This window comes from Alosa pseudoharengus, unplaced genomic scaffold (assembly GCF_046254945.1).
Source record: "Alosa pseudoharengus isolate Yale_2024_CS ecotype anadromous, Long Island Sound unplaced genomic scaffold, YU_APseudo_1.1 YU_APseudo_1.1_scf_4, whole genome shotgun sequence".
Taxonomy (NCBI): domain Eukaryota; kingdom Metazoa; phylum Chordata; class Actinopteri; order Clupeiformes; family Clupeidae; genus Alosa; species Alosa pseudoharengus.
The window spans coordinates 11,576,396-11,593,139 of record NW_027468774.1 but is presented as its reverse complement, the minus strand read 5'-3'; the positions used below and the strand labels follow the sequence as shown (position 1 = coordinate 11,593,139).

The 16,744-nt window shown below is 41.1% G+C and overlaps 2 protein-coding genes across 2 annotated transcripts in view; both read right to left on the bottom strand.

Annotated features, from left to right (window-relative positions):
• Window positions 1-2,427: 2,427 nt before the first annotated feature.
• On the bottom strand, window positions 2,428-16,300 carry LOC143101698 (Fc receptor-like protein 5). The gene is made up of 7 exons (XM_076264850.1): window positions 16,224-16,300; window positions 15,470-15,763; window positions 11,003-11,296; window positions 10,170-10,463; window positions 3,311-3,634; window positions 3,003-3,164; window positions 2,428-2,884 (listed from the first exon to the last, which is right to left on the bottom strand). Exons 2-7 carry the CDS (start codon window positions 15,693-15,695, stop codon window positions 2,787-2,789), a joined length of 1,398 nt encoding a protein of 465 aa, XP_076120965.1. The 5' UTR covers window positions 15,696-15,763; window positions 16,224-16,300; the 3' UTR covers window positions 2,428-2,786.
• The window catches only part of LOC143102330 (uncharacterized), a 35,449-nt gene continuing 34,972 nt past the window's right edge, over window positions 16,268-16,744 (bottom strand). The window contains exon 12 of the mRNA XM_076265843.1: window positions 16,268-16,521. Within this exon, the coding sequence (XP_076121958.1) occupies window positions 16,268-16,521 (254 nt within the window). The remainder of the gene's footprint in view (window positions 16,522-16,744) is intronic.

Genomic DNA, 16,744 nt, shown 5'->3' with positions numbered 1-16,744 from the left:
AGATTGCCATTACAGGTGGTTGCTAGTTAGCTGCTAGGGTAATTAGCATGGTTACTAGGGTAATTAGGATGGTTGCTAGGGTGTTGCTAGGGTACATATAGTGGTTGCTATGCTTTTGCTTTTTTGAAGCCAATCCAAGGGTCATACATGGTCTACTGTGGATCTACAAAGATGACCTGTATAACAGGTGCTGGCTATACAGAAAATCTGGTTTAAAATAGACATTTCACAGAGTGTGTAGTGGCAAACTTCTCATTGTTACCATAACTTTGCTGGAAGTTTGCCTCTAGTGGCCAACATTGGCAAACTCCTGGCAATATTTTCTAGTGAACTCATTTGTTTCCCACAAATCACCCACAAGATTGCTGCAAATCTGCCGCAAACATTGAGTTTTTTTTTAAGGGGGTTCAAAGTAAGCGATGAGCTGGCCACTGGGTTCAGAGCAAAATAGTAGTTTCCACCATGTGCCACAGACAGAGATGAACAATGTTGATATGATACCCAGCATAGCACTCTGCTCGGCTAATGGGCAAACTGTTGTTGTACCATGCAAGCCATTGAAAATAATAGGTTTCAGAGTTGTATGTGAGGGATGCATTATACTTTAACCAAATGTGATACCACACTCTTTCACTACAGGCATCAATATGAAACATAAAAATGTTACAACATTATGACTTGGATGATTCATCTTGTGCACCAAGTTAACTACTGAAGTAACATTTAATTTTGTTGATAAAAGCCTGAATGCACTTCTCACTTTGTGGTGAAATATGAAAGGCATTATTATACACAAAAGTAAGTTTGGTAGGTAGGTGGCTTATGCCATTGAATGTTCATTTTGTCAACATAAATGTGTTGGTACACCAGGGAAAGTTTGATGGGCACCAAAGGCCTTTGATGTAGAAGGATAATGTTGCGCTCAGATGTGGACTTCAGGTGCGTAAAAAACACCATTGTTTCATCCATTGTTAGGATGAAAGTGGAGGGGTTTTCACTCTGAAAGACTATAATACAACATTTGAAAAGAAGCTATTTTTATTTTCAAATACAGAAATTAGCAAGAGCAAATGTTTCAGCGAGCATTGAGAAAACCTGGGGGGATGAAACGTCTGCTCTTGCTCATTTCTGTATACAAATTTGAACCACATCTCCTGAAATCATTCCCTAGCAGAGGTGGGCGAAGTACTCAATTTCAGTACTTAAGTCAAAGTACAGATACTACTGGTCAAATGTTACTCCGATACAAGTAAAAGTTGCATATTCAAAATTGTACTTAAGTGAAAGTACTGAAGTGCTTGATTTTAAAAATACTTAAGTATTGAAGTACAATTTGAAATTACATGTGTAAGGTTTAACACTTAAATGCATGCCCCTGACTAGCTTGTATAAGCTGCAGAATAAGGGATTATAGAATGTTACAGAATGAAGAAACCCAACTGACAGAAAGAAAATGTTTATTTTCTATCAAACTGGCTTGACATGAAAGCAACATTCAAGCAACTTTACATCACAGGTCCAACAGTGGCTCATGGTTTCTGAGGGCAAGTAAGGTAGGTGTGTGTGTAGCACAGCCTACTTCATGCTTAAATCTAACCAACCATTTCAAGGAAACAAAAGAGACTACATGGGTGCACAAATTCCCTTTCCACTTTGTGTTTACAGTATAGACAGCCAACCATTTTAAGTAAACTAAACAAGTCTATATGGGTGCACAAATTCACTTCCCATCACTTAAAATGGTTGCCTGTCTATACTGTAAACAAAACAAGACTACATGGGTCCACAAATTCACTCCCCATCACTGTGTATAGACAGCCAAAAGCAAAGCACGCATTTAAAACGTTAGGAATCGTTCATCCGTTCAGTAAACTTAAACATTTTGTCGAGATACGGCCATGGGTGCGAGTACTCGACAGGGCATCCGCCTTCATCTCCGTCTCCGTCTACCTCCATCTTGCTGTCGATTTAGGAATAGAGAACGGTTAGACGTTGAACTTGGTTTTATAGCCTAGCGCACAGATGTGACACAACCCTGATTAGTGATAGGCTGTCACCTGCGAACAAACCATCACATTTTAGAAGAGAGGGGAGGGGGGGACAGAGTTTCGATATAGGCTAGACCTAGTTTATTGAAAGTTAAAAGTAACGAGAGCCTTAACAGAAATGTAGTGAAGTCAAAAGTACGATTTTTGTCATTCAGATGTAGTGAAGTGAAAGTGAAAGTATTTTTTAAAAAATTAACTCAAGTGAAGTACAAATACTCAGAATCTGTACTTAAGTACAGAAGCCCACCTCTGTTCCCTAGTTACTGTGTCTGGATACAGGTGTAAAATAGACTTGGTGCACTGAATACAACCATACTTTGTGTATTGATACAATATAATGTTTATCACTGAGCAAATAAGAAAAAAAATATACATAAACTGAACTGACTTCTATACTTTATTTATCTTTGGTATCAAAGCTTCCATTTATTGTAAGCAAAAAGAAACAGCACTGCAATGATGGACTGATGATTTAGATACATTGTAGTATTTAATTATCATAAACAGCTGTGGTGGAAAGTACAATTAGATTTCACCTTTGCTGTCAGACACTAATTTCAGATGAGGATGTGCTTTCTATCTATAAGATGAGGATAATTTCTATCATTATTTAAAAAAAAAAAAAAAAAAAAAAAACAGCATCAGATAGATGGGGCACAATCACGACAAATCAGTGAAGCAAAAGCAAAAATCTTTACCCACACAAATCTTTACCCACACATATATACTGTGGTCTGCTTACGATGCAAATTCAACTTCTTCCTCCAGCTGAGATGGTATCTGCTCTGTCTTCACTGGCTCTGCTGATTTTAGTACTTCAAATGAAGTCATAGGCCCTGGGACAAACAACAATAAGGTTATTGCCATAGTCTTTCTATTAGCATATTACTGTAATTACCTGGTCCAGGCAAGAGTATGATTTAAAGGATCTATCATATTAGAATGGGTGCTCACAGTACTCGTCATTGATCGCATATATATTCTGTGTCTTCTTTTTCTTCAACAGCAACACTGAGCAAAGAACTATCACAAGGAGCATCAGGCCAAGTGTTGCCCCATAGAACACAGAGGGATGTGCAGATGCCATATGGCGAGACCACTCCATCCATGTCAGAGCTGCATGACATGGAGCAGCCCCACATCAGTGCAAATACATAAAAAAGAAAACAAAAATTAAACAATGTAATAACTTTAAACAAACCCCCCCCCACAATATCAGGATAATAATTATGTGTTAGCACACACGGAGAATGATACTACACCTTTTATCGTCACATGAAGCTCATCTGTTCTTAATGAGGTGAACAGACGTGTGGACAAAGTGACCTTGTATAAGCAGCTGTAGTTCCCTTCATGGAAAAAGTCTGCTTCAGGAAAGTCGAAAGAGGCAGAGTGATTGACCGCCAGCACAGTCCAGATCTCTGCTGACCTGTCAGAGATGAGGTGGAAAGAGCCTCCTTGGTACTGTGGCTTGGTGGAGCAGACGATGGAGAAGCTTTGGCCCCAGGGGACCTCTGGGCCATGGGGCCCCAAGACCAGCTCTCCCTCTGGGGCACTGACAGAGATGTTGGGCTGTGACAGGGACACTGGAGGACATACAACACACATGAAAGACATACCTTATATTGCATATAGTAGTGTTAGTTACTAGTAGTAGTTTTTGATTTTTTGCAGTAGGGGGTCTCTGCAGTATATTAAGATATAATATTAATATAATAATAATATTTCTAATTAAGTTAAGAAAAAAAAAGAAACCATTATATTTATGCATTTTGGCTTATTGGATGTTGCGTTAAAGGAGAAGTTCGGTGTGATATTGACCTAAAGTGTGTTGAAACATGATACCGAGTGTGAACTTTTGTCTCATAGCTCATCTCGGCTTGTCCCCTGCACTGCGAAATCTGGCGCTAGATAGCCGATGCTACCTACAGGTTTTCGATGGGGGTGCCTCGGGCATCAGCCTAGCCATGCAAATAAATCACTGTTTTACACCATTTCCGAGGCTCAAAGTAGCTCCACACATCATTGGTAGACTTCCAAGGGCCCTGACATTTAAAACGAGACATTGAGAACTTTGAAAAAGCACTGGTAGTTTATTTACAAGACCAATTTATACAGACAGTACCTTCAGGAAGTTTACCGTTCGCCGCCATCTTGAATTTCGAGTGACGAGTATGAATGAACAGGTATGATAAGGGATCAGATTCCAAAAATAATTCTGTGGAAATGCATGGATTCCAGTTGCTTCCAGTAGCAGCAACTGGAATTCATGCATTTCCATGGAATTGTTTTTGGATGGCATCATTCAAGGTGTAGACCGTGGTGACGGTCTGAGGGAGGTTGAATAGATCTCTAAACCTAAACCTATATGACCACTTTGACGACTCTAAGATCATTTCTCTCTGCCCCGTTTCAAGCGTCAATTATGTACTTTAGCTAAGTGATAGACGAAGCTCTTTAAATCTAACTTCTTTAAATCATTCACTTATATGAATGGGAATCTGATCAGTATTTATACCACACATGAGTTTCTATATCACAGTCATGGTTACCCAGACAGCAAAATATATTTGGGCCAGATTTGGTCCAGATCTTCATTAGCATTTGGCGCAGATCCTCTAAACGGACCTGCCCCGGGGTCATTTCTTCCAACGGGCCAATACCGGAACAGGTTGGAATTACGGATCAGAGACAGATCTGGGCCAGAACTGGCCCAGTACAGTTAATATTGCCATGGCATTTGGTGCGGATCTGGCCCAGACTCATATTCTACATCTGGGGCTCATCTGGCCCTGGTCTGTGAGTCATATTTAAGCTACCACACAATTTGTAATTTTCAAAATAGTTTTTTATTTTAAAAAGGCAAAAGAGAACACTGTGTCCGCTAGCCTAAGCTTAGGCCTAGGCCTACAACATAACAGAAACCAATATGTGAAATATAAGGCTTATGTTGATAAACAAACTCCGCTAAACGCACTGAAATAAAATGTCATGTTAACATAGTCCGTTGCATCTAACCGGCTGATGTCCCGATGATGATGACGACGGCGCTCAGCTGTGTCGGAGGAAGATTACTGGCAGTCTGGGGAGCACTGAAAGCTCAGAACAGTTGGGCGATCCTGCAGATCAGCAGGTCGGTGGACTTTGACAGCGACAGTTTGTTGTTTCGTGAGAGTTCTTCGACGTTAGCTAGGCTACTCAATCCAGACTGCAGGGCAGGCTGCTATCATGGCAGCTCGCAGGTCAGCAGCAGTTCCTTGGTCGCGGCAGCGGCAGATCTCTCGCAGAGGCTAGTAGCTGTCCTGAGAAATATTTTCGAGCAGACGGTGAATAGCAGCGCCGTTCACGGATGGATGTCAGAGGACCAGGGCAAAAACTAGCCCAATGGACTAACTTTAAAGTTAGGCATCAACCTGCGATTCTTCCTCACTTCTCCTGTGAGACGTACAAAAAGCACACAAAGCAAAGAAACAAAGAGTAAATATTTGATTCAACATCCAAAGATTATTTTATAACAGTATAGTATGCCAACAACGCATTGCATCCCAAACCGGATAAACTGGAGGACAGCGACAATTCTTGTGGACCTTCGATAAAAAGCCTAGTGTTTACAGCCAAGTTTTTCCACTCTAAATCCATTTTAAACAGGCTTAACAAACGCTGGCCGTCTATGCAATACCTGCAGTGCTACTAGCAGCAAGGCTATCTACATTCAAAGTGGGTAACGTTAGCGCTAATGGCTACGAATTTGCAGCTAACACACAATGGACACGATATTAAGCGATTTTGGTGAATAATAAGCAAAGCTCACCAATTTAACCTTAAAGCTCATGTTCACGTAGTTGTGCATGTTTAAAAGAACCTACAAGCTAACCGTAGCTACTACCCAGCTTGTCTGGCACGTTTCAGGTTGTCAGAATTTCAGAGTAAACTAAGTTTGTAAACTTTCATGTTTAATACAGGCCTAAATATTTAGCAGACTAAAATGACATCAACACCAGTTTACATTTAAAATGATACTTGTATAATGTACTTACCAATAATCACAAAGACGGTGCAGCCTGTAGTCTTCCACTCTGCATAATCACATAACGTAGAGTTGCACTTGCAGGTTTATGTGGGGGGAAAGTGTTCCGTTAGTTGTGGCGCGTCAGGTCTGCGCAGCTCCTGCGAATCTGGCCCACACCCGCCGGGCGGACTAAATTCAGTTGTGGCGCGTCTGGTCTGCGAAGCTGCCCCGGATAGGCGCCGCACCCGCTGGATGGACTGTCACAGTCAGAAGCTAAATACAAGTCTGGCGCAAAGTTGGTGCAGATCTGCATAGTGAGTGCGACTGCTGCGCGAATCTGCTGATTCAAAAACGGATCTGGCACAGATGTAAATGCTGTCTGGGTACCCTCTACAGTTTACAGTTACAAACTTTTACATCAGTCTTACTTTATTGATCCCCAAGGGGAAATTCAAGAAAAAGTTTTGTAGCAAAACATCCAATTCAGATGTGCATGGTTTGAAATAAAACAAATTTACATGCATTTTTTATTGGATCATTTGATTGCAAAACTTAAAATGAAGCAAACTGACTGATTTGTTTTAAAAATCAAGTGCAGATTCAGCTAGCACTAATACTGATACTTAAGGATAATTTAGAGGCTCTAATGCTGATGGCGACAGAGAAAGAGGTCCTATTGAACTTGGATTCAATGGCATAATAGACAGGGTAACAAAGAAAAGAAAACTCCTTCGTAGACTACCTTGTTAACTGCATGACGGTAAGACATGTTTTTAGTATGGAGCGGCTGGCTCTGATGATTTATTCATTTTTATGCATTGGGGTTGTGCATTGATATGTCCATGTTTTGGTGCAGTTGATTCACATTCACCATCACTGGGCCTATCAAATGTGCGTGTTCTTTCCGTGTGTCAAAAGTTCTATCTGCCAGTTGCTGTTGTTTATGGCATGGGAGTTTACGTTCACCATCACTGGGGCTATCAAAAGTGTGTGTTATTTCCGTGCAAAGTTCTGCGAGTCGCGCAAACAGCACCACCCACCCCGGTTGTGGGCCGCTGGTGCGTGGAAATGCCAGGGCCGTTTTTTGTTCCCAGTCCATCACTGACAGAGAAGCTGCAAATCAGGGCCGGCGCTAGCCATTTGGGTGCCCCCCCCCCCACACACACACACACACACCCCAACCAACCACCACCAAAGGAATAAAAACCATTCAGAATTTCTTAGTTTTTTTTTTTCTAATTGCAGTTTCACCAACAGATGTCGCCTTGGCCTAGTATGAACCTCTTGGAAATGACCGCATAGAACAACAACTAGTAAATGTATCTAAAGCTGTCTAATTTGGCAAAATCATATCATGTTCAGTTGCAGAGTTTTTCCAAAGTTCACCTTACCAAGAGTTGTTCCCAATCATCATTTCATTACGTTGTGAAAGTGTCACTTGTAGCGTTACTTTTTCACTACACAATTAGATTGTTTGATCATAATAACAAACGCCAAAAAAGCGTCCTGAAATGCAAAGCAAACTAGGCTAATAGGCTAACGTTACCTGATTATATCTCTGATGGCTCAAAGAAATAGCAAACCCAGATTAAGCATAATCAGAAATAGCATTGCTAGCTAGCAACCTGAGGAAGGATTGCATTGCTAGTCTTACTGTATGCACCGATTGCTAACGTTAAAGTAAAGTGTTGAATTGCATTCAATAACCCATAATCCATATCCACGTAACGTAAAATAACTAGCTAGCCAGCATCAAATTATTTGCAATGTAGGCCTAACACTTGAACATGAACATGGCTAGTAGGAGCTTACGTTACAAAGTGTATTGACGGTAGTAGTATGGCATAGGCATGCATACACGCAAGGGCTACAAAACTTTTTTTTTATTTATTTAAACATTGTCTTAACTGCAAGTGAAGCGCGAGCATCATCCCGCTGTCTTCTTTTTCCTTTTATCCGCCCCCGACTCTTAGTGCCTTTTCAAGGTGATGTCTACTGTCTGCCAAATTTGGGATTGAGGAATAATCGAACAGACCACTGGGAGGTGGGGGAGGGGGGCACCAGAGGGAGACTGGAGAGAGGGCCGCACAGGAGATTCACCTTTTTCTCGACTAATTTGGTCTAAGCCTATATTACTTTTGTATTGCTTTTGCATATTAACATGCTTTATACATATTTTATTTGTTATTAATACAAGTAGCCTATTGTGGTGATTTTTCACGACCCAGATTTATTGGTGCCCCCCCAGGCACTTGGTGCCCTACGCGCAGTGCGTGATGTGCGTGTGCGGAGCGCCGGTGTTCCAGTTTAGATGGTGAGCAGTTTAACTGGTGATATTTGCATAAAATCAGTGAATATTCAACAAGACCCTGCCTACTTCTTAATCGGCTCTGCCTCCGATAGTGCAGGTTTATATTAGGCTACATTTTCACAAAGTGTTTGCAAGTGAGACAATATAACGGATATCGCTGAAAACATCACCAGTGTATGTCTAATACATGTCCGTTTAAGCATTATCCACAAATATGACACAAACTGAATGAATGGAAAAAAATCAAACTAGCGATCTAGCTGGGATTCGAACCACGCATGGACAAGAAAGTTGATTGGATTAGCTTCTACATCGTCTATACCACTACACTAAGAGCCGCTGAAATCGATGCCAGATTGCTATGTATATATTGAACTGTTAGTCAAAGTTAACACAGGTTAACATAAGTGAGAAATATACGCCCATGTTAACTGGTGCCATCACAATTTAACATGGGCATATGCAAGCCTCAAAACAACAAAATAGGTTCATCTTTGCCTCACATACCAAAACCTAACTGATGTACAACAAACTGGCATGTCCCACTAACACTTTATTCCGTTTTGGGGGTTAATAATATGAAATATGTCAGTCATGTGCAAAAATTATCATAACTTAGTGTCATGTCTCGGTGAAGTTATGCTGTGAGTGAGCTGTCTAATGATTTGAAGTGAACACATGAAACTTATTTTCTCCGAGTTAAATATTATTTAATTTGTTGGTCCTAATTTGACGACACAAAATGGTTATCATGGTAGCATATATTACAAAACTTTGATGTAGCTAGAGAGTTTGATGACAGATGTTGCTGTTTCAGATTCCCATGTAGCCTAAATTAGAAAATAGTTTAGCCTACTTACTGCTCGTTCAGCAGCCTGTTGCAAAACATTCACTTAGCCTAGATGTTTGCTATAATGAATATCTTGATCAATTGACAAATAAGCTTTCACAAGACAACATAGACCTACATTCATTTAATAAGAACACCATGCTATTGCATAGATACAAAATAACCAGTGGTGCAATTGGTTAGCAGTGTGGACTATTGCTGCTAGCTTGCTATTTTAGTGAGCAGTTCGAGGCCCAAGTGATCTTCATAATTTTTGCTTTCTGCACAAAAAACGAGCAACGTCTGATGGGGTCATTTGTTACTGTTTGTGATGCAAAATTACTGAGGCAAAATTAATCTGCATTATTCAAGGCATGCATTCGCTGTGTTTGCTCATGTTATAGGCTATCACCAGTTAACATGGACATCAGGATAGCTATTAAGCTAGTAGACTAGTCTAATAGACTAATAACAAGCGTTGCTCTCTGTGGCGTAGTGGTGATAGTGCTTACTGCCTAGAACATTTTGCCTCAGTGAGACTCATGTTCGAAACCCAACAAAACCTTCGCTGATTTACTTTGACACATTTCCTGTCTGCACAACATTTTGTGTGGATGCTTAAGCAGACATGCATTATAGGCTACATAGCGATTCCCGCATGTTTTCGGCAAGATTTTGCTTCATATTCTGTTGTGCACTGCAGGCTTGTGAAATTGTGAATCTCCAGCACTGGAAGGGCGGAAGCAGAGCAAAGCGTTGTTAACAAGTAGGCAGGGTCTTGTTGAATATTCACGGATTTTATGCAAATATCACAAGTTAACCTGCTCACCATCTAAACTGGAACACCGGCACTGCTGCAAATTCATGATTACAAGTAAACGATCTATGAAAATATGATGTGGGATACCCTTGCAAAGCAATGTCAACTAAAAAAAAGTGATATGTTGTAAAAGTGGTTGTTTAACATCTCACCGTCTACAGAGAAGCTGACAGGATCACTGCGAGAAGAGGTGAAATCACGACCAGACACTCGTGTTTGATACTGGCAGTAGTAGGATCCTCCATGGGCAAAGTCCACCTGACGGATGGTGAAAACGGCAGATGTTCCCGTGGCTTCCTTTGTCTCTCTATAGGACCCAGAGAGCTGCTGTAGGGTGAATGTCCCACCCAGGTACTGAGTGGAGATGGAGCAGTTCATCTGGACAGGCTGACCCCATGGTGAATTTCTTTCCGTTTGAAGGGTGAGAACTGGTTTTGGGATTGTAACTGAAAACAAATACAATTAGTTAGCAAGTTAGCTGGTTTATAAACCCCAAGAGATTATTCATTTCCACAGATCTGTACGATATTGGCATCACATCACATCCCCTTATATCCACACTACACATCGTCACACAACAGTAGGCGTAGCCCTTTACTGAACGCATTAGTTTACCAAAATCACAATGTCTAAATTGTCTATAATCCTTACATATTTTATACTTTTTCTTTTTGAATCTAGGCAATCTCAAAAGATACAGCATGATCAGCTTTACGCCATTTAACAATTTCCTAGTTGGTCAATCCTGACACAACCATTAGATTTATTTGGACTGCACCCAGCATTGTTGGTAACGCTATTATGAAGAAATTAGTGCACAATGATTTTTCCAAGGACATGAATACAAGCAAAATGTATTGCTGATAGTAAATGCAATTTCATGATTACATCTAAACAATCTATAAACATATAATGTTAGAAAGCCTTCCAAAACAATGTAAAATGAAAGGCAATATGCTGTAAAAGTGTTTTTTTAACATCTCACCGTCTACAGAGAAGCTGACAGAATCACTGCGAGAGGAGGTAAAATCACGACTGGACACTCGTGTTTGATACTGGCAGTAGTAGGATCCTCCATGGGCAAAGTCCACCTGACGGATGGTGAAAACAGCAGATGTTCCCGTGGCTGCCTTTGTCTCTCTATAGGACCCAGAGAGCTGCTGTAGGGTGAATGTCCCACCCAGGTACTGAGTGGAGATGGAGCAGCTGATCTGGACAGGCTGGCCCCATGGTGAATTGCTTTGCGTTTGAAGGGTGAGAACTGGTTTTGGTAGTGTAACTGGATGCAAAAACAGTTGAAAACATGAATTATGCAAAATAATAGAGTCAAACTAATCATCCCAAAATCTCCACATTCGCTTTGTGAATCTTTGCAGTTTCCAGAGATATGCTATGATCAACTGTACACAATCTGACAATTTCTTATTTCTACAATCCTGATATGCCCATTAAACTTCTCTGGGCAGCACACGTCACTGCGTCACATTACCATTAGTGCACTGTGAATTTTTGATGGAGGAAATGTCCAACAATATAAAATGCTGAGAGGGAAACCAAATTGATGATCACAGCTAAACAACCTGAAAAACCTAGGTTACATTAAATTACATTACATTTAGCTGACACTGTTTAACCAAAGTAACTTAGAACAAGGGAAGCAACAAAGGTAGAGTGTGACAAGAAATAAGTGCAACAATAAGTACTACTCGCATAGCGTCAAGTGCCAGTTGTAGAAGGTGGATAGTCACATGGTTTAGAGCTAGAATTAACATGTCTAGTTGTTGACAGAACTTGAAGAGGAGGTACTCTCTGAAGAGCTGGGTCTTGAGGAGTTTTTTGAAGTTAGAGAGGGATGCCCCTGCTCTGGTAGGAACTGGTAGCGTGTTCCACCAATGGGGAACAACAAAGGAGAAAAGTTCGGATTGCCCTGAGCATACGGGTGGCAGAGCCAGACGTCGTTAATCAGAAGAGCGCAACGATCGGGAGGTAACATATTCCTGTATAAGGGCATTCAAGTCAGGGGGTGCAGAACCGGGGACTACTTTATAGGCAAGCATTAGTGATTTGAATTTGATGTGGGCGGCAATAAGTAGCCAGAGTAGCTCGGTAAGCAACTGGGTAACATGCATTTTAGGTTGGTTTAAGACCAGGCGCACCGCTGCGTTCTGGATCATCTGAAGAGGTTTCACTGTGCAAACTGGGAGACCTGTCAGGAATGCGTTACAGTACCCGAGTCATGAATGACTATGTCCTGTACCAGGAGTTGGGTAGCATACTGACTCAGGCCTGATTTTTCGTATGTTGTAGTGCAAAACGGCATGACAGGGCAACCGACGCAACATGATCGGAGAAGGTGGATATTCTATGAAAATACTGTATTTTGATAGCCTAGAAATCTAGACGCACCCTAGCGGCAGCAAAGTAAATTTGCTGCCAGGGCTAGTCTAGCAACTCTCCGTTGGCTTCTGAGCTCCAAAAATTTAACTTCTATCAGGCCAATCAAATCGTGTATAGAGTCGTTAGGCGGGCGTAACATAATGATTGATGGCAGAGTTGCAACGGATTGGCTTGAATTCCCTGCTACTTGAAAACAAATAAGATAGATGTTGCTGTTGGCGAACAGTGTGACACGAGTTAAGCTTTTATTAAGTTGGCAAAAGTTTGAACTAGCCAACTAGCTCTGCTGGTGGGAAACGCATGGAACTCATACATAGGTGCCAACTCTCACGCATTGGCCGTGAGACACACGCATTTGATTACACTCACACGCCACACCCCCGATTTCTCACGCTGAAGTGTCAATCCGGTCGGTCAGATGCCTGAAAAATGAGTTTAGCCTATCTATAGATCTACCTGTTGAGCCACGGTTATGCTTTCAGAGACGGTGAGAGGGTTCAAGAGCACCCCCTGTCTGTGGAATTTTCTAAATTTTCTCTCATTTGCGATGCTACTTCAGAAGCCGTCCCAGGCGCATTCCCCCCGCATTTCCCCGGCGAATACGAGGATATAAAGCATGCCTCTGTGCAATAAGTGGTTCCTGAGTAATCCGGTTTTGAAATTGCAACACATTTCTACATAGCCTCATTGGGGCGAAATTATAATGTATTCTAATGTAAACTATGTCAGTAGGCCTACATACATTTTTGTAAATTGCTCAGCCATAGATTATCCCACTATCATGGTTCTTATATTGTCAGGTTCCAGCCAATCCCATTACAGATAAATGAATATATTTATATTGGCATGCTTCCTAGTGACATTAATGCAAAAATATGAAGAAAATCAAATAACGAGACACAAATATTGATATAAAGCCTGACATAAGCCATATGCAAACATTCACATCATGCAGATATGGGTACATCCTGAAAAAGGAATAGCATGTAGGCTATGGCCATTACAATGACCAATATATTATCTTAAATAAACTAGCTGAATAACACAGGTGACCACTTCTGCATAATTTCATGGAGTGCTGAAATGTACACACATTTTTGAACATTTCTGAACTGTGAAATGTAGCATATGTTTTTGTGGTTGTGAACTTATTGCAATATCACCATAACTATTCCACCTGTGTGTGCATGGTTATAATTCTGAAGTGCAAAATAGCTTAGGCTACAGCACAAATATTTCCATAAAAATAAGCAAGTCTGACCTGAATTTATTTTGAAAGTGCACCTGATTGATGCCTTTAAAATTAAAAATATACAAACATTTCTTAATTTCTTACAAAACACCCACCCACTTTTTAAAATTGTTAGTTTGGACCCCCCCCCCACTTTTGCCCTGCGAAATACCAGTGCTGTTTTCAGCATCTGTTTAGTGCTTCATTGTCATTTTCATTGGATTCTCCCATTTGCGCGTAAATCTCTCATAAACTTTTTTTTTTTTGCTACACGCATTCTCCCATTCCGCTTCTGTCACACACACAGTGACAAGCGGCAAATCCCCCGCAGTGTTGAAGAGATCAGTCGTCCACCTCACTTTTGATAAGGTAAAAAGCCTTATAGGTACGCCAAATAAATAATAACCTATAGGTTTACGCTAGGCTATGTAAAACTCCCCATTAACAGCATCACGTCACTAACCACAGCTAAGACTGCACAATCTCTATTCACTCTGTTGGATATCTGAAGCCAGTTTGTCTACTTAGATACTGTAAATCCTCAAATTATGGCTGGGGTCTTAAGACAAAGTACAGGCCTTTAGGGGCAGGATTGTATTCGAGACAGCCCTTTATTTCTTATGCGAGTTTTATTTTGAGACATGCGTTTCTTGGAGCGGCATACTGGTAGACCTTCAAAAGCATGACATTTTCGGTTTAGTTTGATATTTAATTTACTTTTGGACTGTTTGATTATATTGTTAAATGTTGGGACTGATGGGTACTGAAATCTGGGGAGGTATTTGATGATCACTATTACGTTCCATGTAGTTGAAAGAGTGTCGGGATTTCAAACAAACCATCCGCTTTCATTGAACGTCCGCGGTGCTGTAATGGAAACCTTATTGCGTAGCCAAGTAGCCTATTGAGTTATTTTTAAATTATGCATGATTTACTTTTTATTCATTTCGTAGGCTGGCTTTATTTTGTTATATAGAAGTATCTAAATAACCTGTTAAAATGTACCAGAATTCAGGAAATTGCATCTAGTCCAAACATTTTTTTCGGGGGGAGGACCCCCATACCCCCCTCTGAAATGTCCCACCCACTTTCACAATGCCTCAGACGTCCATGGTCCTAGTAGTAGGCTAGATCCCTTTGATACCAATGTTCATTTAACTCTGGGACCCTGGTCCCAGGGATGGATTACTGCAGGGGCCCAAGGTGTCAGGGGGCCCTGAAGCCCAAGCCTTTGCATGGAATCATTGCCTCAATATCAACACATCAGGATGTAGGCTATGAATCTGATTGAATTTAGTATTGCCCATCCCCAAAATGCACCAGAATACAGGAAATCACATTAAACAAATAAAAAAATTTCTGGGGGAGTACCCCCAAACCCCCCTTCCACATATGCGACAATTAGTGGGGAGCCCTTAATACATCTGGGCCCAGGGGCCCGAAAGTTCATAATCCGTCCATGCCTGGTCCCTACACCTGAGAACCACTGATGTACGTTTTTTTTACCGTACGGTATAATGCTGAATGAGCCAAACAAAAATTTATGCAGCAAAATTTTGGTTGGCCCCACCAAATCTCACTCCAAGGTTTTTTGAAAAGTTGGCAGCCCTGCTCATAGCTGTCCTATTGCGTGCAGAGGGAATTTGAAAGACAACCGATTATCCCGCCCCTCGGACTGAGCACTGCGAACGGTGAGTGCCCAGACCCTACATTGTAATGTGGGTCTGGCTCGTCAGGCTAGTATTTTGAAACATATCAACGAAAAAAACTGCAACATGAAGAGTGATACACCAAACAATAGACTGTTTTTCAACATCATCTTACCGTCTACAGAGAAACTGACAGAATCGCTGTGAGATGAGGTGAAATCACGACCAGACACTCGTGTTTGATACTGGCAGTAGTAGGATCCTCCATGGGCAAAGTCCACTTGGCGGATGGTGAAAACAGCAGAGGTTCCTGAGGCTGCTTTTGTCTCTCTGTAGGACCCAGAGAGCTGCTGAAGGGTGAATGTCCCACCCAGGTACTGAGTGGAGATGGAGCAGTTCATCTGGACAGGCTGACCCCAAGATGAATTTATTTTTGTTTGAAGGGTAAGAACTGGTTTTGGGATTGTAACTGAGAACAGATGCAATTAGTTAGCTAGTTAATAAACGTAGAGAAGAAATTAATTTCCACAGGTCTATACAATATCACCATCACATCACATCCCCTCATATCCACACATCACACATTTTCTACTTTCTCCTTTTGAATCTTAAGGCAATCTCGAGAGATACAGCACGGTCAACTTCACACCATTTAACAATTTCCTAAATTGTTCAATCCTAACAATCCCATTAGAATTATTTGGACTGCACACAGCCGTGTCGGTAACACTCTTATGAAGAAATTAGTGCACAATGATTTTTCCAAGGACATCAATACAAGTGAAATGTAATGCTGATGGCAAATGCCATGCAAATGCAAATTCATGATTATACCAAAACAATCTATTAAAATATCATGTTAGAAACCCTTCCAAAACAATGTCTATTGAAAAGCAATATGCTGTAAAAGTGGTTGTTTAACATCTCACCGTCTACAGAGAAGCTGACAGAATCGCTGTGAGATGAGGTGAAATCACGACCAGACACTCGTGTTTGATACTGGCAGTAGTAGGATCGATCCTCCATGGGCAAAGTCCACCTGACGGATGGTGAAAACAGCAGATGTTCCCGTGGCTGCCTTTGTCTCTCTGTAGGACCCAGAGAGCTGCTGAAGGGTGAATGTCCCACCCAGGTACTGAGTGGAGATGGAGCAGTTCATCTGGACAGGCTGACCCCAAGATGAATTTATTTTTGTTTGAAGGGTAAGAACTGGTTTTGGGATTGTAACTGAGAACAGATGCAATTAGTTAGCTAGTTAATAAACGTAGAGAAGAAATTAATTTCCACAGGTCTATACAATATCACCATCACATCACATCCCCTCATATCCACACATCACACATTTTCTACTTTCTTCTTTTGAATCTTAAGGCAATCTCGAGAGATACAGCACGGTCAACTTCACACCATTTAACAATTTCCTAAATTGTTCAATCCTAACAATCCCATT

Coding starts and splice junctions, on each gene's coding strand:
- LOC143101698 (XM_076264850.1), bottom strand. CDS start 15,695: ATGAACTGCTCCATCTCCACTCAGTACCTGGGTGGGACATTCACCCTT. Junction 3,165..3,310: donor GCTTCATGTGACGATAAAAG/GTGTAGTATCAT, acceptor CATGTCATGCAG/CTCTGACATGGATGGAGTGG. Junction 2,885..3,002: donor TGCGATCAATGACGAGTACT/GTGAGCACCCAT, acceptor TGTTTGTCCCAG/GGCCTATGACTTCATTTGAA.